Raw genomic sequence first — 25,918 nt, 5'->3', positions numbered from 1 at the left:
TTTGGGGGGTTTCACCATTCAGCACAAGGGTGTTAATTTGAACACTCACAGTGAGCTCGGGACTGTCAACCCTGAAGAATGCTAATGATGCCCAAGTGCTAATAATGGGGCTCATTAGTCACATTGTCTGGCGTTGAACATAGCTGTCAAGTCGTGGTGGTCAGTCATTTCATAAACTGCGTGTGCTGTCGAGTCAATTTTTGTTTCACTAAAACAAATACCGTATTAGGAAATGAGGTTGTTTTGGCGTAAAAAGTCACAACTAAAATGCTAATGAAGATAACAAGCTCTGTTCCTAGCCAATCTGACAATGCCAGGCAACTAGTGACGTAACATGTAACTGATTAATTGATTATTTTTTCCTCTTAGTCCGTCAAGGTCATTTATACGGATGGATCAAGCTATTACCAAGAATATAAATGAACATGGTATTTTTTAAATTGCAAAGAAGAGTGAATAAAAGACAACAATCCATAACTTTTATAGAGGCTTTTTTTTTCACATTAGAGCTCGACTTCCCCCCCCTTAAAAGAGGCCTTCTCGTAGTTGATACGCACAGACAGGTATGGCTTCTTTGGAATCAAATGGAAAAATATTTGCCTGCAGGCTCACAGTTCCTTCTTGGAAATTCCTCAGACCAAGCATCACCTCCATCAGCCCTCCCCTTACCAGCCACAAATACATGCTGGAGTTGTGATTCACAAATGGCCAGATGGATGACTGCCTTTCTCTCTGCCTCATTAGTTTGCTGCTAAAAACACCAACTTAAGTGCATCGCAGCTGTCATTGACTATTCAAAGAGTTAAGAGAGTGAAACCTAATAACCTTGTTGTTTTTCTAGGCTTGACTCACTGAAATCTGAAGAAGATGGTCATCTGTGACTTTTCTAGTGTTGTCACCATCACGCTAAAAGCTATTAAGGCACTTACATACTGCCTTGTTTTTGGCGGCGCCCACCATGGGGTTGGACACAGAACGGCAATGGAATGACGCAGCACGGCACAAGCTTGTCCAAGTTTGAATTTGGTTGCTAAGCGACTGAACGGGAAGTAGCCTGGCATATCTTATAATAAGACGGAGGTGGACACCTGATTAAAGTGAAGCAAGTGTGGCTGTGCTATAGTTTACATTTTCATGCTAGAAATCACATTTCTACCACTTTCAACCAACCTGGTATATTCAAAGTTGGAAAATCTCCCTCCATTAAAGTCTTTTTTTTTTTAAACCATGTCATCAGTCTTGTGTCTGAGAGCTCAGGACACTGGGCCACTGTTTCATTTATTAATTCCTGCATGTTCTCCTTTTTTTCTTTTCTCAGTTATTTTCTCTCCCGCAAATTGTCTTGCTCTTGTCACTCTGAAATAACATCGTCAGGATCTCTTTAATTGGATGTGTCTAGATATTGTGAAAATGCACATTTAAAACATTATATTTGAGTACCCCATGCTAGGGCGAAGGCCCCCACCTTTTATTGCGCCGCAGCAGCACATACACAATGAATGGGCTGTTGTGATAAGGCCTTCAAGGCAGGGGGAACTGCACAAGTATAAAGTATTATGGGATAATTGAAGAAGGACATCAAACTCATTTGAAAAAGAAACTCTAGGCTGTTGGTAAGGATCAGATACTGCAGATTGAATACTAAATGTTCATCGGCATTCATACCGCACAATCAGTTTATTCCTGTCCTCATTAAAAAAAAAATAATAATTTTTTTTTTTAAATCGATCCATCCATCGATTTTCTTTTTATATATAATCCCAGTATACTTCTTCGGAGCTGGTCGGCAGTCAATCATAGGGTACATATCGAGGTCAACCGTCACAGAGTGAGAACTGAACGCACGGTGCCTGAACCAAACTCAGGCGAGTGTACCACGACATCATGAGTGTCATGGATCCTACGTAATTTCCCAAAATAGCAAAAGTGAAAAATTGAGGCCAAGAGTAAGCATACAAATGAGCTGATAACAACAAAAATGCATACTGCATAGTGTGATGTCAGAAAAAAGAAACATTGGATATTCACCTTGCCAGGATTTCCCCAAAAGTGACTTTAAGTTTACCAATACAGTATAGATTTTTAAAACGACTCTTATCCGCGTTGACATTGCCTGATTTATTTCAACTCTTTAATGTGCAGAGTATGTACATACAAACTCTTTGAGGAACAATGTTCAAAAAGGTCCCCCCTCCCTTTCCTTGTGTAATATGCTGGTCCCCCTTCAGATAGCTATACGGGCAGGCCTGAACAGCGCGCCGACCTGCGAAACATACTGAAAACATCTGAAAAAGCTGCCAGTCAACCCTGCTATTTCTGCACTTCAAACATTCCAGGTTGAGAGTGGGGAGGGGACACGAGGACTGTTTGCTTCACTGTCCAGCGGAGACAAAATGATGTTTTGTTAAGTTACATTAGCTACTTCTACCTTAACACCAAATCAAACATACCATTTCATCAACATGGCATCACCGCTGTGTGACTCTCTTACCTATCTGCTGCGTGTTGTTCTCGCCGAATCGCAGGTCGATACCGTTGGAGCACTTGGAAGCCGAGCCATTTACATGCGCGCCGCCGTTTTTCTTGATGGAGCTGCTTTTGCTCGAGAGTGGCATGAAAGTAGGGTCCAGGTCCATGATGAGCTGGTTGAGCTGATCGATGGAGTTGTCAATGTCCATGGTCAGAGATTTGAACTCGTCATCTCGTTTGTTGTTGTTGTTATTGTTCAGTGTCGCTTGTTCCTTGTGAGGGGCTTTGCCTCTTATAGAAGTCACTGATGAGTCCTGCTGCTCTAAGGTCAGGCCTTCTTTGGGCGAACTACTCCTTTGTTTGTTCACTTGGTACCTTTCTGCATCATTTCCATCCTCAGGCATGTAAATTAACTGTTGTGCAGCAACCATCTGTTGCTGGCGGACCCAGGACTGTGTGGAATAGCTTCCCTGTCTGTATAAATGCTGCTTTGGCACAGAAGCGCTGCCGGGCTTGGAAGTAGCCACAGAGTTGCTCCTGGAGCCAATATGGCCCCTTCTACCCTCGGCATAATGTCTCTCATAGTCCTCCATGGGAGAAGGTGGCGGGTGGTGGAGCTGATTCTGGCTTTGGCTTTGCTGCTCCTCTCCTCCAGGACTCCCGAAGCCATCTGAGAGGAGGGAGTTCTGGCTGCTTTTGTGGCAGGACGACGACAAGGTCCCAAAGCTGTCCACGCTATGCAGATCCTGGCCTGTAATGACCTCATCATCCAGGATGTCCGTTTCCCTCTCTTGAGGACTACTTGAGGGATGGCCGTTAATGTGCACTTGCGCTGGGACTATCTGATGGATGCCCACTCTTGGGGCTGGATCATCCATCTCCGCCAGCGAGGGGTCCTCCACTCCGAATCCACTCAGCAGCTGTTTGAGCTGGACTTTCTCCAGCTGGCTGGGACCCTGATTGGAGCGGACGGTGGCAGAGCTAACGGTCACGGATGAAGCAGCGGGTCTGTCCGCCCAGAGGGAGGTACTGGACAGGCCAGAGTCGCTGCTGACGGACAGGGCGTGATCGCTGTGGTCCGGGCTGGAGGTGGCGGAGGTCGTGCAGGTCCCCCGACCCAATGTGGTCTCTCCTCCGTTGGGGGGCTTCTTGGTAGCTGCTTTGTCCTGGCTTAGGCTTTGAGAGCGTGGCACTGTAATATAGGAAACAAAGGTTTGGGGTAGTGAATGTGACATCACTTCATTACACAATAAGTAACTTTCCTCATTAGGCTTATTTTAAGTCTTTAGTTATTTCTATTACTTAACATGGGCATATTTGTGGCTGGACTTCTTTTCATTAATCAGCAGGCTGCTTGAGAACGGGCAGTGCCATTTTGATTCTGGGGGTGGACAATTCCACCAATGGTGTCTCAAAGAGTGAAAAAAAATTAATATACCTCCACTTTTGTACACATCTTCACAAATAAAACATTCTCCTTGATCCCTGCACAAACTGCTGTTAGATTGTGCAGTGATGAACTGTGAGTCAGAGGTTTACAACATGGATAGGTGGATTCTTTTGTGGCTACATTAGCCAGTGGAGGTTTTGAGCAAATACCATTCATTTGCAGTCTGGACATGGAGGGTGAACATCTCCAGCTCTGGAGGAACTCTCAGACCGTTCAAAAGTTTTCAATAATGGCACAAAACATCCCTTGATTTGTTGCTATTCGTTTTTTTCTAATAAATTGGTTAATTGAGGGATCGGAAAAGTTGCTAACGCATGATGGAAGAACGTCAGGGACCTTTTTTTTTTTAAAACACCTTGGCACTGTTTTTAAATTGCGTCAGAATTTTTGTACTCGTGAAAGTTGTTTATTGTTGTTGCCACAACAACTTGCCTCCCATCAGGCATCCAAGTATTCATGGAAGGAAAAAAAAACTCCACAAGAATCCTAATGCTCCGATTATATAACAGACCTGGAGTGTCTTCTGTGTGTCAGACGGCTGCACATTTGACAGTTTTGACCCGTGCATTCCTCTCCCTGCTGTGATCAAGCCACCCTTCTCCCCGCCAACTGCCCCTTGACCCTTTGCATATGTCCAAACAACCTCTTTAATCCTCGAGAAGCACAGGAGGTCAGTCATTTGCGGCCGGGCCGGGTCACCATCCATCACTACAGAGACATCAGGAGCAATACTAGAAGAATTCTGTCTCACTGCTAGTTTAACTTTATGATTCCACCGAGGGAACCGAAACCATACTTGACTCACTTGATCTATCGCCTTAAGTTCAAGCCTTTGCCGCACACCCTGACCAAATCTAAATACCAGACACGCATGATAATGCTCCCCCTCCCCCTGCTGCTGCTCCATTATGTATGACTTACCGTCCACATGCACAAACACCCTGGTGGGAACGTGCATCCGGCCTCGCCGAGCCGGCTCGGCTCAGGCCTCCTCCCGTAGCTTTCCAGTAAATCCCCCTCGTAACATTCCGAGCAAGGTGCAAGCTGCTTTACAGGCAGATGTTTCCCCCTCCGTGCTGACCATCACTCCCCTGTCATGTCACCCCACGAAATACTCCTACCTTTTCCGCAACAGGCTGCTGGGCACGCAAGAGAATCCACATGTCCTGGGAAGTTGATGAAGAGCAGAGGCCATGCAGAGACATGGCAGTGGACATGGCTTTTTCACCGCCGGATAATGTTCAGGGTCAAATCGCTGGAGTGAGTTCTTTCTCTGGCGAGAAGGTGAGTGTGTTTGCACTCCACACAAGGAGTGTAAAAGGTGGGGTGTGGGGGGGGGGTCCACATCTCCAAATAAGGGCAGAGGAATGTAAACACGTGAGGCGGAGCTTAAGGGAAGGGGGGTGGGCCAGTGGAAAGGCAGTAACCAGACCTCTTGCCCTGCATCAGAGGGACTACCCCGATGGGGTGGGGGGGAGGTGGGGAGAGACCGACCCAGAAAGGATCAGAGAATGAAAACAACATTCCTTCCTGCCGACTTTTCACTCTTCAGAAAGATACTTTTTAATTAAAGCAGTTGCGTTCCACTCTTCACACGAAGCCCGGTAGTTGTCCTCCTCCCGCTTGTGTGTCATTAAATCACATTCCTGCCATCTTCGGTGTACAATATCGTCCAGAAACAGATGTGGCCTCGGCTCAATTATGGGGTTGTGTAATCGAGTTTTACCTTAATCACGGATGGTAAATTCAGCACTGATTTTCTTGTGGCGTGCTTGCATGCTGTGTTGTGGATAGCAAGTCAAAAACATGCAATGATCCATGAAGAAATATGTTGACGTTATTTGTTTGTACAAATGTTGGGATAGCATCTTGTGTAGACATAAGGTAATATTTAAAAGTTGAATTTTGTTCAGAAAGGTTCAGAAAGTGTGTGATATGTAGTGTGTGTTGGCATTTTTTGGAATTTTCAGTTTCTATAATTAAAGAATTGTAAATTTGTTTATTTTGTGCTCAATACAGATACCCGGTGTTTGCTATTTAATTTAACTTTAGGGCAGCACAGTGGATTAGCGAAGTTTGAGGTTCGACTAAATATATATATATAAATAAATAAATAAATAAATAAATAAATAATTAAGTAAAATTGAGTTGAGAGGACACGCTACAGAAAGTGGATGGATAGAATTTGACTCTGCTCCTCATTCCCTCAATATTGTTCTGAAATGCACTATGCACATGCCATAATGCGTATTCATGATTAAAAGATGATTTGTATGTTCTCGGAAGGGACTTTTGTCAGATAAATGTGCTTTGTTTGATTCCTGTGAAAGTGGGTCACAAAATAATGAACATGTGAATATGCGAGTCCCAAGGTGAAACCAGTTAGCAATTCCTGAACTCAACGCAAAATTATGCCAAAATTGGATGAAGCCTTGTAGCCTGTGGTCAGTCCCAAAATGGTCCACAAGTGTCATATAGCCAGCTTTTTGGAGGAGGCCTGATCTACAACTATGCAATTACAGAATGTCCTTCCTTTGGTCCTAAATTCCTACAATTCCAACATCCCGAGTGTCAAAACATGACTTGGAATGAGAATGCTGATCCTTCTCATTTGCTTTGACTCAGTAACTACTCAATGTAGCAAAGTAGCGACTAAACGATGAAAGCATTGTGCAGTTGTCAAGTAAAATCGACGGACAATTTTGACTATGTACTCAACTGTTTTGGGTGGCGGAGGAACGCTTAATATTTTCTATTACCACTTTCAAATTCAACCTGATTTTCAGAACATTACAGAAGAAAGTGTGAGAATCTTTGTGTTCCCTTTTAAATGTTTATATCCTAAGTGTGTCTTCATTATTATGACAACAAGTAATAGAGACCCCTGAGGATTTCAGTTCATTCTCTACCTTGAAAACATGATTTAAAATTTCCCACCAGTGTGTCAACTAAGAATCCACTGAGAAAGATCAAGAACAGCTTCTTAATCTCAATTTCAAGCATCACCAAAATTAGGTCTTTAATTGGCCTTGACGGTGACATGACAGGCAGAGATTATATAGCGCGGGATAAGAGTACCTATTCACTATTTCTCCTTTAATAACCAACTTCCAAACGTTTCCAGCTGTTAGCGCTCGACAAAGACACCATTTTGTCAGTAAACACCCCCTCCAAGCTGCTTTTAAAATCCCATTCTTAATTCACACATAGGGATAAACACACATTGGGACCAATTGGAGAAAAAAAAAAAAAGCCATTGAAGTAAATGAGTTCTTTCTCCCCACCTCAACACACAGCATCTTAGCACATTTGTGGCAAACAGTTTTTGTCAAAGAAGGGGACGCCATGTCTACCAGGTTGCTGGAAAGAAGATGTCGAATTCCCACAAAGTCCCGCTCGGATGTAGTGTTTACATGAGAAGGCAGGGCTGTAAATATCCCACATGAATGCTCCACAATCACGCAGGGGGGCGGGGGGTAATTGCGGCTTTGTTCGTGTCTGCTCTTTTTTTCATTGAGGCAATAAATGTTTATGTGAGCATAACACAGCTCATTTTCATCCAACTTTCATAAAAGCATCCAGTGACTCATGGGAATTGGGTGGATCTGTGTCTATTCTGGGAGGCTGTTGTGAATGGCGCGGTTGCGTGGAAAGCAGTGACCACGGAGAGGACAGCGCGCCGCCAGCCGCTGACTGCTGAGGCGCTACAGAGGGTGTGCGATGGTTCAAGCGCAACTACTCATTTGATGGAACAACAAAATAGAAATGCCCTGAGAACTAAAGTCTCTGCCTTTGAAGCCGGTGCTCACATTCTTGACAACACTCCGCCCTTCTATTGAAGCCGTTCAGGTCAAGTTCATTTTTCTTAACAGCATTGAAAATACATATAGATATACAGAGTGTTTCATAAGTCTATGTCATTTTACATGAACTTCTATCTCAATGACTGTCGAAGATATGAAAACCCAAATTATGTTTCCTGAAAGCTATACGTCATAATTTTTGGGGAACACAAAGGAGAACACAAAAATCCAAGAATGCTTGTTTTGTTACATTTTTCACAAATGTTCAATATTAGAGCCCTTGGTTACACGGCATACATCAAAAAGGGTGTTCCATTTCTTGCCAAATGCTTTGAAAATACTGCGTTGAACACGTATTCCATGACTCATTCTTATCAAACGCTAAGGCACAAAACGCTTTCCAGTCTCTTTTCCAGTGCACGGCATTATCAGTAAACAGCAATGCCATCAAAACAAATCACATTTTACACAAAACTAAAACAAACTAAAAAAAATATTGATTGGGACATAATGAAGACCGCCGCAGCAGAAAACCTCAGAAACTTCAGATTTCACCTTTCAAGTGAAACCGGTTTTATCTTGCTACCCTTGCCAGTTCCTGAGATATGACTTTTTGTAAAGTGACATAGACTTTTGAAACATCCTGTATTTATACGTATATAAACTACTGATAAAAAAATTGTAGAATTGCGAGTGTGCCAAGGTCCACTGTATTGTATTCTATTTATATATTGATATGTTTGGTGCATTGTAACTTCCTAATATTTGCCTTTTAGCATTCACACAACCGGAAACCTGATACTTGATTAAGGAGGAGTACTTACGTGCTGCAGAGCCTTCTGCATCACACATGTTCTGATAGGAGTCCCAGCGGATCAGCGGGTCGGCGGTATTGTAGTCCACAGTAACATCCGCGCCGTTATGCCATCTGTCAGCACCTGAGGCCAAAAGAAACATTAAATCTAGCCATGACCTCCATTTAATACAACTTAGGGAATATCGTCCCATAATAAGCTCTAAAATATCACACCAGAGAGCAATGCAAAAGTCATCATACCCAACTGTGTTCATATCTATCTATCATATCTATCATCCATGTGTGCAATTCTCATGTCCAAAGGGATTAATTTGTCTTGGACATCTTCATAAGAAATATGTATTTCACATTTGCTTGGAGCCGGACGACCCTTGCATGCCTGTTGACATGGGTAGCATAAATCTCTTCATTTAAACAGAGTAAGCACTTTGTTCCATTTTTTTTTCACTACACTACTAGTTTAAATGGTAGATTTGAAGAGGAAGTCAACCCAAACATATTTTTTTTCAAGAATATGTTCTATGCAGGCCGACTAGTTGAAACAAGGCAATGTGATTAATATGACATATGAGTTAAGCAGCATAGTCCACCCGTTTTGAGCCATCTCAGGGGGCGGCTATTTTTTCACTTCTGTCAACTGAAAATGACATCACAGCTGCTCGGGGCTCAGATAATGACCAATCACGGCTCACATGTTTTCTGAAGCTGAGCTATGATCGGTCGTTATCTGAGCCCTGAGGGTGTGTGATGTCATTTTCAGTCAACAGAAGTGACAAAATGGCCGCCCCAAGAGATGGCTAAAAATGAGGGAGTGTCTATTTTTTTTCTACAACAAGTTTATGCGTTAAATACTGACCAAAAGGAACAGAGAGGTTTGGAAAATGCAATAAAAAAAAAGTGGCACGATCTGGAAGGATGTTTGTCAAAAGTTAAACATGTGTGACGTCACAAATCCTGTGAGACGTCAACTTAGTGAGTGTCTAAAATATTTTTTTTTTCTTTGGCTTCTAAGTGTTCTTCACCACAGAAAAAGATCACCAATGGCCAAAAAAAAGTGTGATGGTAACCACAGAATTGATCAATTTACCAGGAATCTTTTCCGGTCCCTCTGAGAAAACCAGCTCCACTTTGCCGTACTCTGGAAATCTGGAATCTGGAACATAACACAGGGATGCCATGCGGATGATGAGAAAGTGTTCTGCTATTGGGATTGGGGTTTTCAGAGAAGAAGATTATTGGTCTTAAAGTGCCAAGAAGTATAAATTAAATCCACAGTGCTCCTTGAAAAAACAGACATGTCGAGACCTGCTTTTTTTTTCTTACCTTTGTTGGCCGCTTCCATGTCCTCTTTATCGAACATCATCTTATAGCCCTGCACTGCTCCCGTGTGGAACTGAAGCCTGAAAATCACCTCACGCTCTGAAGAAACCTCACTCTTGTGGTAACATTTAATCTAAAATGGGAATAAAGAAAATGTAGTCAAGCTGAAAAAGAACACTGATGTCATTCGGGCATATTGTGCACTGTTTATTTTCCTTACCGTGCACTGTTTATTTTCCTTACCATAATGTCCCCTTTGAGAAGCTGGGCAGGCTCCAGGGTGACGCAGATCCGCCCCCTGTGGCCTGGACCGATGTGACTGTCAGGGAAGAAGTCAAAATTAAACAAATTCAGGACTCCCAATTAGGATGAAACAGACAGTGATGGCACTACTTACTAGATTCCAGATGAATACACCGCTTGCATTCCCTGGTAGACTTTGACGTACGGTCGACATGCTGGGAAAAAAATAGATGGATTAATACCAATTCTGACACGCATTTTTTTTACGTTATTTTATAAATGAATGTGCAATAATGGACTTCTTTAATGGGTAACCATTACATTTTTTACACTAACATGACAGTTAATAATAATATTCTGTATTTGACAGCATGTAGCTAACGGCTAATGGCTAGCATGGAAATGGCAAGAAAACTTCCCCTCTCGCTTAAATTGTCTGTCAGCTGTCTTTATGAGGTGAGTAGTTCTACTTTATATTCGTTTTGTTTCACAGTGGCTATCATAATTTTACACTTGCGTGGCAGTTAAGCATGTTCCGTTACCTTTTTACAATTTTTACACTTGTTTGATAACTTCCAGTAGCCTATTACAAAATGTTACTTTCCTTATATGGCATGCCAGCTAAAGTGATCTCTTTGGCTGTATTTGCCCCACAGGTCGTAGTTTCTCCTGCTTTAAAGACTGTGTGTGCCTTAGTGTGTGTGTGTGTGTTGTATATAAAAGACTCTGATGTGGTCACGTCTGAGTTCCTCCTAACACTCTTCTTCATGGCGCAGCAGCTGTGTGTGGTGGTAAACAAAAAGACTTTTAACCTCCAGAGGACTCAAAGTTGGGGATTCCATGGAGGATGATGCAGTGCAGGAATAAAGGCGAGGCGTTGATCTTCATGGATCCGCTTAGGAGGCTGTTGAGGATCCAAACATACCTAAAAACCCACAAGAAATTTATCAAAGTTGGACAGTCAAGTATGGAAACAATTACTTAATGTTTCGTCCTTCCCAATAGTTAGACTGTTTGCATAATTTATGGCTTGCTGTTGTTGTAGCATTTATTTAAATCAACATTTTCTTCTAAAAATGATTGATTCTATCAAAATTGGCTACTTTACAAAGCTTTCTTTGGTCAATTTGGTCAAATAGATTGTGTTAGCTTTAATATTAGCAACCTTAATAATGTTACATTAAATATCCAGTACCAGACTTTTTCAGACCCTCTGTGAAATGACAGATAAATATATAATTGGGATAGAATTAGTTAAACTAAGACTGAATGTTACCATTAAAGTAAGCTAGTATAAACGCTATCCCAACTATCAAATTAGGGTATGTTTTTTTTAATCTACTTTATTACCTTTATTTGAAGGCTATTTTAGCTTGAAGTAGCTCAATTGATACATTTCTCACATGTTGGTTGAAGTAGCTACTATGTTTTCTTCTGCATTTGATTGATGTATTAGCTTAATTTTTAGCTAAATTTGCATTATGCTATCTTTGCATGATAGTAATATGTTAATAGCTTCATATTACCAGTAGGTCAATAGTACGAAAACCAAGCAATTTTGGGCATGTAGGTAGGTTCTGGTACCTTTATTTGATACTTCTTCTCGCATCATTAGTGACATGTTGTAGTATTGGCCTTATTATTAGCGTGTGTTGCTATATTTACTTTGATAGCTGTGTTAGCTTCATGTACCATAACAGATTTCTTTTTAGTTCCATTATCAGCTTCATTTGATAGTATTTGTAGTTTCATTTCTGGGAAAATTGCATAGTTATGCTGTTTTTATGTGATAGTAGCTTCATTATTAGGTTAATTTAATGGTTGTTGGGTTAGTTATCGAAAGAAGATTAAATAACAAACAAACAAACATATATCTTGAAGCCCATGTACCAAGACAAATTTATGGCAGGTTGTGCTTGCTACATTTTAGAATTGTCTTAGATTCAGTTTAAGCAAAATTAGATTATTGATGTCCTTTTTGTAATTATTAGTGAAATCTAATAGTTATGGTGACTTCTTCTTGTGGCTCCTATTAAGTGTTTTAATTTTTACATATACCTGTCTTATAGAATGGTAAAGAAGGGGAAGTCTTTTATTTAATCATTATACTAAAAAATATATTTATATATCAAACATGGCTTGGTAATGAGTGCAATCTGACATGACTCCAAAAGTTGATTTACTATACCAGAAACTGTTTTGGTTCTTACCGCTTCTGTGAAGGCGTCATGAGAGCAGACACCTTATCATCATAGTATTTCCTCATGGCGAAGCGGTCCAATGCCTGATCAGCACTTTGAGAAAAGATGGGATGGGGGAGAGACAATTTATTAAACACTTCCAGCAATGATGACTCAGAGAGATTCAACTTGTGCTGCCCCTGTAATTAAAGTGCATTAACCCTGACTTGTACAAGGTCAACACAGACACACATGCATACACATGCATAATGGAGACGAGTGAAAGTAAGCAGAGGGACAAGGGATTCCCGCAGAGAGGAAGAGAATGGCAGCTTTAAGTAAACAGGGAGGCGGGGAGGAGGCAGTGTGTGCACAACTGGGCCATTCAGGCATCCCTAAAACCAACAAGCGTGGGGGCCTTTTCACCCGGACCCTCGTGCCTCCCCCCAAACCCCTACACACAAATCTATTCTATTGTAAATCTGACGCATTGTTTTCCTATCTCTTCCTCTGACTCTCTTTTTTAGGACTCCTGTCTTTCACGTTCTCCTTCCCGACCGCATCCCCTCCATGGGACGCAAACACTGACATTCTGCAGGTGTATTTATGCACATGCGACTTTTATACATAACCCTGTTGTGTGTTGATATTGCCGCGACTTTCACACAGTGACACATCATCCCGCAATCCTATAATTAGATGTATAGTGAAGTCAGCTTCAGTGTCTGGTGTGGCATACAAAACAACACTTTTTGGACAGCGACAGCTTTCAACACAGATGGGAGAAGTGAGTGTTAGGATCTGGACAGCCAAATGATTTTTTGTGGCCCTTAAAAGCAAATCATGTGCATCAACTGTCATGATTCTTGCGAGAATCTTGACTTTCCACCTATCTCATAGGCTGGATAGGGCTGGCAGATATTTTTATGAAAAATCTGTGATTGGTTGTAATGTCATAATTTGCTGATTGATCAATGACATATTTTAACAGAACCGCACAGTAATTTTTAGGGTTCAATTGCTCATAATTTTCCAAATGCATTTCAGGCGTCAATTACACGTAAATTTTGGCTATTCTTGGGCCGGGCCAGTCTCAATACCCCACAAATAACGGTGGCTGTATAATAAACAAATTGTTTGAATGGATTGGATGGATTGGTCCATCCTCTGATCGGATGGGTGATTGGTTATCGTTTTTTTTTTAAACTGGCTTATTGGCTCAAAAATATTGATTTCTTTTTTATTTACAATACAAATTTGACAATTTCAAATTGTCATACGTATGTAATGAATAATAATTTTGAGATATTTCAAACATTTTTATCATAACGACAATAGTTGTAGAAACTATTATCCTAGACTTCTGATTTCAAAAGTAATTATACATCAATTTGTTGTTTATATTTAATGATATAATAGGGTACTTAAACATTTATATGGTTTTAAAGTCATAAAGGCTTTGAGAGAGAAACCGGAACTACAATGCGGCCCACGACAAAAATTAATTTGACACCCCCCTGGTCTACATGGTGGTAAACGCATGTAAGGTCCCATTCACACTGCCGGTAAAAGTCGACATTTTTCCGCCTTTTTCCCGTGCAGCTACGTAGCACCGGAATGAAATGGAGGGAAGAGATTGCCTTGTCGGTTTCCACTTTTAGGAGCTCGAAGAGCCACAACAGGAGGTAACATTTAGTCTGATTCCAGGATGCAGCGTGTATTAGATCAGCAATATCCTGTTTTTCTGAGTTGTGCGTAAAAGGCAACGTTGGATAACTGTATGTTTTCTCTCTGCAGAGCCTCACTGGGTAGGCCGAATAAAAACAGTTACAGCGACTGTCCAAGTTGAATGGATGTCATGAAAGTGACACCGTGGCCTGCAGCTATTACAGTCAGTACTTTTTTTCTCTCTCAAGCTGATTCATGTAATTCTATATGGGGTGATTCACCACTTAAATTGTGTGGTTTTCCCTTTTTTTCACCTTGTCAGCCTCTGAATCACGTTGACCTTGAATTACAACAGGTAAACAAATGACTTGACTTATTTTGCGGTCCCCTGAATGAGTCACGGTGCATTGTTGTGGTTTGTTTGACGCCGACAGGGAGTGGGCAAACGATGACAAACGGTGTCTAGAACACAAACAGAGACATTTATAGACACATGAGCGCTTACCTGGCGGATACGTCTGTGAAATGCACAAAGGATGAAATGACAACACCGATTCGCCCTTTGCCGCCCTAGATAACAGGAGGACAGGAGACGATTAATCATGTTAAATAACATCAAAATGCTCTTCCCCAAGCTAAAGAAAATCCATTCTGGGATCCTTAGTTGGGATTTCAAAACACTTTTCTCCAATAATTGAAAAGAGATTTTCACGCTCTTTGTGGTCATATAAATACATATTCAATTAATAAAACAAAATACCACTGTGAACTTAATGATGAATAACACAACGGTTTGCATTCTGGTTTTAACATCAACTGTCATATAAGTGTAAAAAAGATTAAGCACCAATGTAATAAACACTCGCTTCTTTCATTGATCCACTGTGACGTGCTCAGCAATTTCATTGGTCGGATGTGACGAGAATATCGGTATATGTAATGGCGGCACGAAACTCGCTCGTGAAAATCCATCAATTAAAACATAAATCATAAAGATGGCTGGAATATGATACTAAATCTAAAACAAATTCCCTAAGAAATAAAAATCACACTTAACCAAGAAAATACTGAAGTTAAAGCTTTGTTTGTTTGGCTTTTACAAGAGGGCAGGGGGGGTTGTCAACGCTTACCCTGCAGTGGATCACCACCACATGCAGCGGGTCCACATTGAGCCAGCTCTCCATGGCTTTACAGATGGTGCAGATCTTGTCTAGAGGCGGGGCGTGCATGTCAGGCCAGCCTGTATCCAGAGTCTGAAAACAAACAATGTAGTGTGAACACAATACAATATGGATCCAACAAAACCCGTATGATCACGTATATCAATGGACTTTTGGCTTTTGTAGATGATGTATTGTAATAATTACACATCCAATTGCAACATGTGTTAAGGCTACCACTTATTCCAAATTAATTGAAAAAGTAGCATTTTACTCTAGCATAACAACAATAAGGAGCACGTGACATTGTTTTGCTGACCCCGTATCACCTACTATCACCACTTTCCACTACTACCACAACTGCTACTATTACTACTACTTCTACTACAAAACTACTACAACTAAACTACCAATTTTACTGCTCAAATTCATTATAGTGAATATGTGTATGAGAAACACTTGAAGCAATAAAACAATAAAATGAACAACAGTCATTATGGCAGCAACCGATGTATTGTTGCGCCACTGAGCAAATATATTCTTTGCGTAACCTTTGCGTAACCTCAAACCTGCATATTCCCCCCTCTATGTCCCTTCATATAGTAACACACCTCCCAATAATGTACCTTTGGATTCATTCTTGACAGGTCATGTCTTTTCTCAGACAGGTTGATAATCTGTGGAAAACACAGCCAGTCAATCTGCGCGTTCTTTTTGGACATTGATTCTCTAAAGGGTGAATTTACCGATGAGCTCAGCATGAAAAAAAAACAAAAAAAAATCAGTACTTGGTCAACATCCATGCAACAGTGACATCAATGCAGGGTGCTCTTTGACACGAGGCCACAACATAGCAACACTAGACCTTAGGCGGCATTTTACTGACCAGGTAATTGTCTGCATGCTTGGACTTGAGCATTCGTGTGACATCCTTCAGGTTGTGAGCGTAGATCTCGTCCAGGCATCCCCGGGGGAAGGACACGGCGATGATGCGCTCCGTGATGTATGTCAAGTCCAGCTCGTATCCCTCTTCCATGCTGAATGTGGGGCTCTCCTGTCACAAGAGGAACGATACCAGTGAGTCAGGGCCTTCAAGCCACTTCACATCATCGCCATTTGCGACAGGTGACTTTGCTCGAGTCAATATTTGACGGGCAAAGTCCTCAGCGATTGTCATTGTGTCCAAGTTTCCCGCCGATATACTCGGAGAGTGACCTCAAAACCAGATTGTGTAGAGAGTGTTTGCACAGTAACGGCCGTCATCTTAGCGCCACGAATAAGCGATGTATCGGGTCGTTTATTTGGGAAGATTAAAACCACTCATCTACGCCAGTGATTCTCAACCAGAGTGTACTCACAATAGTGTTCCGTGAGAGCTCTTAAGGTGCGTTGCGGGAAATTATACATTTCACTTAACTGGTGAAAATTATTTTATTTATTGAAATTACTTATTCATAACAAATAATGTATCTTTGTTCATCTATTGATGCCAGCGACTTAAACTGACAGACAGAACAGCAGGAAGTAAATAATTAAGTGGATGGCATGTTGGACTGAGCTCATGACAAGGCACTTAATTAATAGAACATTGCACCTTGACCAGGAAAAGCACTGGCCAAAAATACCTTTCACAAGTTGTACGAACTGGTTTCCCTTTACAATGTGAAGGAAACACCTGTCCCCCATGATACATTTTTTTATTGTATTACAGCTTCCAGAACAAAGCCCTTATCTCAGTCATCATTTCCTAAAAATTGTAAAAAAAAAAATTCTAACTGACAACTCCGGAAGGATTTTGCTTTCACATGAGAGATCATGTGGAGGTGGGGCTAAGAAAGTAATACATGTTTTGCATTCCAAAAACATGTAGGTTAGGTTGACTGAAGACTAAATTGCTCGCATATGTAAATGTGAGTGTGAATGCTTGTTTCTCGAAACGTGCCCTGCGACAGACTAGAGAAGAGTCCAATGGGGACCTCAATTCTCAGTCAGCTGGGATAGACTACCGCTCACAAGTGAATCTAATGAGTGCAAGCGTTAAAGAAAACGGATGAATGGATGAACTATTGGTTGCAGAATCAGTGAGACAAAAATTCGTTTGTGGATGGAGATACCACTTATCATCCACCATCCACCTATCCTCCATATCACTTTTCCTCATCAGGGTTGAGGGTGAGCTGAAGCTCAGTACATCTTCTACTATTCACCAGCCAATCATGTATGTGTGTGTATATATATATATATATATATATATATATATATATATATATATATATATATATATACATATATATATAAAAAGGATGTCTTTAAATTCATATAATCGCCTTGTTGGATTTGATGTAGCATGGATGTAGGCCTTGGCTGACATCATGCTGTTCTTTATAGCACAAACTAATAGGACTGACTCAACAGCACCTCTGTTGGTTGCAGCCCAGTAGTGCACTCCATTCGCTTAAATACGGTATATAGTCATTGTTGGGCTGAAACCTCCCATGTTCAAATTTAGTCCATTTCATATATTTGTACAAATCTATAGCCTACTATTGGTCATTCCCTACACGAGTGTGTCATTTAAAAATAAATATTGGCCAATCTTAAGTGTTGAAAATGACTTGTTCCCTTTGATGATAAGTTATTAATGGCTCAACAAACATGCAGGGTTTTTTCGGTTTCTTGAAAAGTTTTCGTTTTGGAGATGCAAGGATTCCACCGATGCTGACGCAGCCAAATGAAGTAAGAAAACGTTATTTAGTATACTTTGAAATGTCATGGTCCAGCTTTATTATTTCAAACATTTTATAACCAATATTAAATAATTAATGACTTGGCGCCAGTGGCATTTCTTGATAAATGACGATTGGGACTTGATCCAAACATAAGCACGCAAACAGCTTCACATTTCTGAATTAGTTCAAAGATATCGTCGTGTTTCTAATTTGAGGCTGTGATTGTTAACTGTGATTAAACTATTGACAGTCAAGAATGTGTCTGACAGTCAATTGTGAAATGACTGCAGGCTACATCCCGCCACTTTGAAGGGGCCCGAGAGGGAGCCATGGAGCGGGGATGTTTCAGCCGAGCGGAAGGAAAGAGGCCATGTGTCTGAAGAGGTCATCGCTCGGGGAAACAGAGCTGGGTGTTCGGTGAGTGCGCATGGAAGCCTGGCCGAGAGGTCCTTAGGGATTCAAACGGCAGGGTTAGCCTATTCCCCTTAAGACTGCGGAGGATATAATGTTGACGAATGGCAAATGAATGAACAGGCCGGCCAGTACTTAGGGTCCACATACCCCCAGGGCAGAGATGAGGGGGAAAAAAGATCTTTGTACTTTTTGGGATGTGTCAAAGTGCTTTGCTAACTGAAGATTAGATTGGAATCTAAGCAACACTTAACCTCTGTGTGACCCAGTGTTGTGAAAGTCTTCATTTATTTGGTGTGTCAATCAGGTGCAGAAAAGAATGATTTGAAAAGAAAGCTTGCATAAGGTTGGATCAAATTCTACACCCGCAGTCACTTACAGGACGTAACGTAGATATCCACTCACCGCACATGCCTGAAACTGTAAGAAAATATGCCCCCCAAAAAAGAGATCCACACTTTTCTTTTTTTTTTCCATAGCCTTTGCAGCACTCCAGAATGTGACAAATATCAAAGTGGAAGTTGATCATAATCCGTGGCTACATTGACATTTAGATCAGAATTCTTAACAATTGATGATTAATCAATTGGCTATTGCAAGATGACCGCAAACTACCCTGACCGAGATAACACAAAGTGTCTACAATCACCTCTCAAGTTTCCACATCCATCCAACATCACATGAATTCCTCATCCATAATTTAAAAAAAGGATCAGTAAACTATTGTATCACGAAGCAATACGAAAATCAATGATAAAATGTCGTATATACTGTATGCCATCTGAAGTCTTCCCGACTCCCCAACAAACCGTTATGTGCAGCACTGCCTCGAGCTCCAGCCTTATCCAAGACCACGTCTCCCATTCATCAGCCGAGCCAACATGAGCGACCTGCTTGCCCCAGCACGCACTGAAGATAATTGCTCTTTAATTTGCTCTGACTGCTTTTGTTCTGGTATGAAGCACAAAATTAGCTCACAAAGGCAGAGTAAGATTGGCCAAGGAGCTCAAATCTCAAGGCCACCCATGGCACTGTCAGAGCTGGCCTGGCAGAAGATGCAGGCTAGACCGACGTCCTTGCAACACTGACAAACATAATTTGACAAAAAAAAAAAAAAAAAAGTGATCAGGTCTTCTTTGAACAAGCTGCGACAGGTTTATTAAGGTCAGCCTGTTTGGGGGATTAGGGTGTGTCTCGCTCATACAGCTCTTACCCCTGCAGGTAAGCGTTTGGACTAGGTGGGTTCATGATCCTCACTACATGCAACTAAAAGTGTCAAACCTTTAGGAAAGGGAAGCAAGGGACTGCATGAAAGAGTTAGCGTAGACAAAACTCTATTCAGGAGCCCCACCCTTGCACCTGGCCGGCAATTTATTGTGGAATATTCCACACAAGCAGCTGCAACGTGAGGGGAACGTTTTGATTCCAAAACTTCGGAAATCGCGGGTGATGAATGTTTGCATTTTTTTGGGAGTTGATTGTGATGACAACAGTTGGCAAGAACTTTGCATACTTGGTTGTCCCATTGAAGGAGACGGGGTTGAATCGCGCGGATGTTTGCTTATGTCTGATTTCGCCAATTGCTACATGCTTCGACAAGATCCCGGGCTGTGTTTTCCGTCAGTGATGGCAATGTGGTCATCATTGCAGCAGATTGTGTCTACATACTTGGATACGTAGTCGTGGAGGGAAACAAGCTGAATGCATGAAGACATTGTTTTATATAACGTGTCAGCCATGAATTGGGTTCAAATGGAATCCAGTGAGGCTTTTATTTTCACTATAGCAGCAGTTTTTGGGCTGAGAGATGGGTAAGAACGTACCATTGCCATCTAGGACAGGGATTCCCAAACATGTTCCGCTCAAATTAAAAATTAGTTCCTATGCAATAAAAATTTTCCAAGGAAATATTTACTGAAATTACAAAATTATGAAGTTACGAATGGTGCACAACTAGCTTGGTGTAACGCGACAAAAAAGCGTGCTCAGTTGCTGCTGTGCGGACTTTTTTTAATTTCATTATTTGACGTTTATACGTTTGTAGAAGTTCAAGTGTTTTTCCTACAAATCTTTACTGTGCTTCTGACTTTACTACTGCGTTAACATGGGTTACTGACAAACTAAAGTGCATTCAGGCTTATGTATATATTTGCTATGTCGCCACTATAGCATAAGAACTACATGGCAAATTGAGGAACATTGACATGTACTGCACGCTGCACATCCGCAAATGGTAACTAACGGCATTCATTTAACGAACATGAGGCAAAGAGACATTCGCCAACTAAATGTGTTTAAGCTTACCGCATTACATACAACCCCCACAAAATGGACCTGCAAGCCTTTTAACCCAACCATTGGAAAAGCTGAATCTAAATATGCCAAAGCAAAGGAGGCCAACCCCCCACCCCCCCACCCCTATTTGCTCAGTGGCGCAACAATACATCGGTTACCCCCCTCCCAACCCCCCAAATACATATAGTTTTACCATATAAGCAATCGGCCAAGGGCTACATGTTGCCCATCTGTGAGTCATGCTGCGTTTTTAGCCCAATTAACGAAAACTACAATTCCGGCGCAAACGTCATGCCTGCAGACATATGAAAGCAATCTAAGGGATCTCTACCCCTACTACTTCAATCATTCGAACTCCAAGCAAGCTGGCATGTTTTGTCATCAAATACACTTGTTACACTTCAATCTGGGCTGTATCTGTTGCAGACTGTGCTGACCTTGTGACCACATGATGGCTCTAACCCAGAATGTAAAAAAATAAAATTAAAAAGCCAGATATTCCAACAGTTAGCCTAGCTTCTTCTTGGGTGGTTCTCAGAAAGCATGTTCCAGGGGTGTGACGTGTGAGCCTAAACTGAACTTGTGCAAAACAGTTAAAAATGATATGCTTTAAATCAAACCTTCCCGCAGTGCGCCATGATGAATAAATAAAGATAGTTCACTCAGCCCTTTGTTCACAGGAGACTGTTGAATATTGTGGTCTACTCCATTGACACATTAATAAGGTTGTTACCTGGACACCAAACACTTAGCACTCAAGTAGCAGTCATTTTTAAATTCGTTATTTTTACACTTGAACAGATTCACTGCCAAGATAAACAAACATATTCGGTTGAGAAACTGGCATAAATTACCAATCACAATTACTTCTGAATGGTGAACAGACGTAAACAATGGCCGTCATGCGTGGTCGGTAGTTTTGAGGCGCGGTGGACACCATCATTCGCAAAGTCGAGAATGCCTGCAGCTGACCTGCATGACTTTTAAATCCTGCTGACTCACGCTCAAGGATACCATAAACTAATAGTGCGTACAACTAGTGTGAAAATGTTTTTGTGATTTATTTGATTGCGCAATCATGACCAATATAGCTGGACACCACGCTAGACACGTAGAGTGCTCTGTCATCCTTAAAGTAGTTCCATTGTAAGCATCAGGTTAAGTACTGTTGTAAATCGTCGGCGGTGACTCGCCGACTCAAAATGAACCGGCCGCGACGGAATTTTCTCATTATGGACAGCGTGGCACTCCATTAAATGGTATGATCTTGTATTTATTTATTCAGGAAGGCTATATTTTTGCTGTTTCAAAATACATTCACACAGAAACAACAGAATAAATTTCAAGGTTGTTTATTTTATCGTATCGTAAATTGTAAACAGTCAAATCTGGTGATTCATTTTAAATATTGACTCTTGAATTGGGTCACCATACGCAAACCTCGGCGGACCAACCTAGAGAACAACACTCTTCTACTACTACTCCTTCTCCTCCTCTCCTCTTTCTTCTGCAAAACTTGAACCGAGGCAACGGGACTGTCCTTGCATGTTTTGTCCAGTTACCATGATTCAACACTTGTGGATTAGCATGACTTGGATGAGTGTGAATCTACCGAGGCAACTACTCTTTTGTCCTCTTTGTAATTTCTACCAGTCTGATTGCCCTGTGGCACAGTGCTGCTTCTCACAGGTCAATCGTGGTACTGTGAAAGACATCTGGTTTAGGGGGAGGAGACTTACGAACGTCCATGGAGAGTCTTTAATGTTTTTGAATGAATTGTTGGCTATCCCAAGTACTCATTTCAATATAAGGGCAGAAAAAACATGTTTATTTTTCCTTGTGTCTCGCTCCTATTTAGAAAATCAGTAGACCTAATGATGTTTCAAATGGAGAACACCAGTGATAACAGAGTTCAAATCTAAAAAAAGACACTTAAAAAAGAAAAATTGATGCATTGGTCCAACATTGCTGCTAGGTGTTGTTGCCATTGCATGGATGCAGCCATTTTGCTCCATTTTACAGTAATCAACTTAGTTAGATCTCTTTAGACTGATACACGGTGACAGCACGGTCAGCTTAAACCTCAAAAACATTTGCTAGGCTTCAACATGACAACCACAACAACAGTTTGAATCCGACACCAAAAAAAACGAAAAAAACACATAATCGCACGTTCATTCTTCCACATGATCAAAGCCTACTAGAGTTTCTTGACTCCTGTTGGTTCAAATCGAATAGCTGTGATACCATTACTCATCCAAATGTCTTCATACTTGGCAGGAATGTTTGCCTCAAACTGCAGGAAAAACATGTCTAAAGTGACATAATAGGATCATTATAAGGCCAGAATTTGGTCCTGCCTTTTCCTGTTGTGTCTTCAGGCAGGCTCGCACTGTGGCTATGACACCCTTTTGAAAGCAACAAAACTGTAAAAACACAAGGAAAAAAAGCCACAGATTGGGAGAAGCCTGTATTTTTAGCAAGTTTATAGGGTAATGCTGGAAGGCTAACATGTATTTGTCACACTTCTTTATGAACGGACGGGAAGAAAAACAACACAGGCCTCACCCTGGGCAAAAAAAAAAAAAAAAAAAAAAAGAAACTCGAAGGCTGCTAAAGTACTCCCTCATTATCCATTCCTATCCCAAGGTCATGGTGGAATGTGTCCCAAAATGGATTACATTCCCACTCTCACTCCATGTTCATCTCAAGTATTTCTTGGTCCTTCCTCTCACTTTAATGGCTTACACATGGCAGCCAAGTGGCGGCAACTCCCTTTGCCTAACGCACGTTGCATTATCCCCAAATCAGGATTTTAAATAGCCGCTTGTTGGACAGTAGGCACATTTGTTTCCCTTAGTGGACATTTATTGTTCACATTTCTCAGACTCAAAAACGGAACCAGCAACAAAAGCCATAATTGGCAGTTTAAAAAAAGTTTCTCCTGTCTTGCTCGACTTGTAATTAATGCCGAAAGAGAGCGGGCCGCTTTGGGAACGATCTGCTGCCTCAGAGGAATGATGCACGAGGAGGGCGTAGATGGAGGCGTGTGACTCAATTTAACTTCCATGCAGGGAGAGGGCAACAAGTGATAACACTCGAGGTGAAGAGGAGAGGACTGCCGCTGCTGCTGCTCTTGTGATGAAAGTGGGCTGGTACATGGCGTCAAAATGACGGCTACCCCAAGGCTGCACTTACAACACGGCAGATGTGAGCTCCAAAGACAATCTACCAACAGAACCAAGTAAACACTGACACACACACAAAAAAAAGAGAGCCTTGTTCCCTTTTTGGCGCTCTACAAAGTCTCCCGGCTAAGTCATCCACAATAATGGCTGCATGTGTTTCACATTATGAGTTGCGCCATATCGTGCCGAAGCAAGGGAACCAGTGCAAAAGTCATGGCAGAACACACTTTACAACTGGCATGGGGAAGCTTTTTCTTCAGTTTTCATATAAGGATATATACTACATTTATGAAAAATATGACAATCGAGAAGAGGAACTGACTAGAGGACCTTAGCCAACCAACTGATGTCTGTTACCACCCTACTATGTCTTTGAACACATTTTTCAGTTTTATGAAGTAATGCAAAATGTGCATGAAAAAAATGATGTTTTGAGCATTTGCCAGTTTGATGTTTTGAGGTTTTTTATAAGGGTTCCTGTGATACATTGTAAAAACTCACCACGACTAGTATGGTATATTTGGGGGGATAAAACAGTCATTTAATTTGGAAGAACTTTAAAATATAAATGATTGACATTTATGGCGACAGTGTTAGTTCACGCAACAAAGCAGGCAAGCTGTTTGCTCCAAAATAATTTGCCAAGTTGTTTTTCCTTATAACTTCAAGTTGGACAACATGTAACGGAAAAGTTCTGTAAACTCTTATTTCTTTGCCAATTTTCCCAACAAACTTAAAATATTAAGTTTAACTTCCCAACTTAAAATTTTACCAGTTTAGAAATGTTTAGTTCACACAACTTTTTTTTTTTTTTTTTTTTTTTTACAATGTAGGTTTTATGTGCTTTTAGTATTTTAACAAATCAAAGAACCACATTGAATGCTCCCAAGGGCTCGTATATGGACCACAAGCCCATAGGTTTCCCACCACTGCTTTAAGAGGTCAGGTTGACTGGCATGATTTCCAATAACAAGGATTAAAAAAAAAAAACTTGCACAGTGTGCTCACTTTGAATGACTCCCTTCTCTGTCCTCAGACTGTAGAAAGTAGTGAACGAACACACACACACACACACACACCCACACACCCACACACCCACAAACATGAGTGCATATACAGTACAGTATGGGACACAGGTCCAAAGTAAATACTGTGTGAAACTTTCTGTTTTGCTTTTTCAAGCTCAATGAAATGAGTTTGTGGGGTGGGGAAAAAAGGTCCACTGTGCTCCACTATTACCTTGTGAGCAGGCACAGTTTAAAATCCTCCCTGGCAGCTGGTAATGATTGACTGTGTGAAGGAGGGGAAAAAACCAAGAGGAAAGTTCAGCCTTACCTTTGCAGGCTGCGTGGAAGCACTTTGTAGAGTCTTGCTTTGCCCTCCTTTGTCAGTCAGACGTGCAGAATGGGCTGAGAAAGTGTCGGAAGGAGGTCACAGAACCCTCAGCCCGTCATAGAACATGCTCATTCCAGCCTCGCTTTTGGACGATCGGGAGGGGACTCAAGATAGAGCCCAAACACTTGGATTTAAGTTGTCTTATTTTGGAAGGGGGTTAAGAGGAGATCCTTGCAGAGTTGCACTGAACCGCCACTCGTTACCTCGGCACAATTCCCTCCAGTCGAAGCTGCGCGCTGCAGAACCCGCAAGTCCTGGCATGGGGATGGTCCTCCCACTACTCCGCTGGGCCGTCTCCCTCCGCTTCCCCACGCCCCCCCACTCCAGCCCGGCCCCCCTCCAGCCTCCTCCCCCCGCCTCTGTCCGTTTGTTCACACGCACATTTCCTCCAGACACCCCCAACAGATCGAGCCCGCCTGCCCCATTCCTAAATCGTCCCATGTGGAGACGAGGAAAGAAATGAATTTATGAATGATAGTGCGCCCTCTAGCACACTCCTTTAACACTTGTCTTTATCCATAATATTCTTTCTAACCAATTAATATTGTCATCGTCTAAGTTTAATTGTAGACTACTTCTATACGGTATGTTATTATTATCTCATTATTATCATCATACAAAATAATACTATATGAAAAAGGTCTGAGTATACCGGTAGTTAAATAATTCTATGTTCAATTAATAATTAGAAGATGAACGTCATTGACTGAATTTGATCATATTGACTTGTTTGAAAAGCTGCAAAGTATGTCTTATTTTGTTCTCATTTTGAATGTTAATCTGTAATCAA

At 41.5% G+C, this 25,918-nt stretch overlaps 1 protein-coding gene and 1 long non-coding RNA gene across 2 annotated transcripts in view; one reads left to right on the top strand and one right to left on the bottom strand.

The window, feature by feature from the left end:
• Positions 1–25,419, bottom strand: part of tns3 (tensin 3) — a 38,202-nt gene extending 12,783 nt beyond the window's left edge. Inside the window, exons 1-13 of the mRNA XM_086043864.1 lie at positions 25,069–25,419; positions 15,997–16,164; positions 15,737–15,787; positions 15,081–15,203; positions 14,456–14,520; positions 12,313–12,396; positions 10,915–11,027; positions 10,257–10,317; positions 10,103–10,178; positions 9,863–9,992; positions 9,627–9,692; positions 8,547–8,660; positions 2,492–3,661 (exon numbers count right to left, since the gene is read on the bottom strand). Coding sequence (XP_085899990.1) covers positions 2,492–3,661; positions 8,547–8,660; positions 9,627–9,692; positions 9,863–9,992; positions 10,103–10,178; positions 10,257–10,317; positions 10,915–11,027; positions 12,313–12,396; positions 14,456–14,520; positions 15,081–15,203; positions 15,737–15,787; positions 15,997–16,146 — 2,203 coding nt within the window. The 5' untranslated portion in view covers positions 16,147–16,164; positions 25,069–25,419. The remainder of the gene's footprint in view (positions 1–2,491; positions 3,662–8,546; positions 8,661–9,626; positions 9,693–9,862; positions 9,993–10,102; positions 10,179–10,256; positions 10,318–10,914; positions 11,028–12,312; positions 12,397–14,455; positions 14,521–15,080; positions 15,204–15,736; positions 15,788–15,996; positions 16,165–25,068) is intronic.
• Positions 13,936–23,785, top strand: LOC147141081 (uncharacterized). The gene is made up of 5 exons (XR_015088475.1): positions 13,936–13,967; positions 14,080–14,173; positions 16,048–16,187; positions 18,130–18,256; positions 23,620–23,785. It is a non-coding gene; the product is annotated as an uncharacterized LOC147141081 (long non-coding RNA).
• Positions 25,420–25,918: the final 499 nt, after the last annotated feature.

The sequence above is a fragment of the Filicampus tigris genome, chromosome 10 (assembly GCF_054856515.1).
Source record: "Filicampus tigris isolate MCC_2025a chromosome 10, RoL_Ftig_1.0, whole genome shotgun sequence".
Classification (NCBI taxonomy): Eukaryota; Metazoa; Chordata; class Actinopteri; order Syngnathiformes; family Syngnathidae; genus Filicampus; species Filicampus tigris.
The sequence above is the reverse complement of the archived record's forward strand: the minus strand, read 5'-3'. Positions and strand labels throughout refer to the sequence as shown.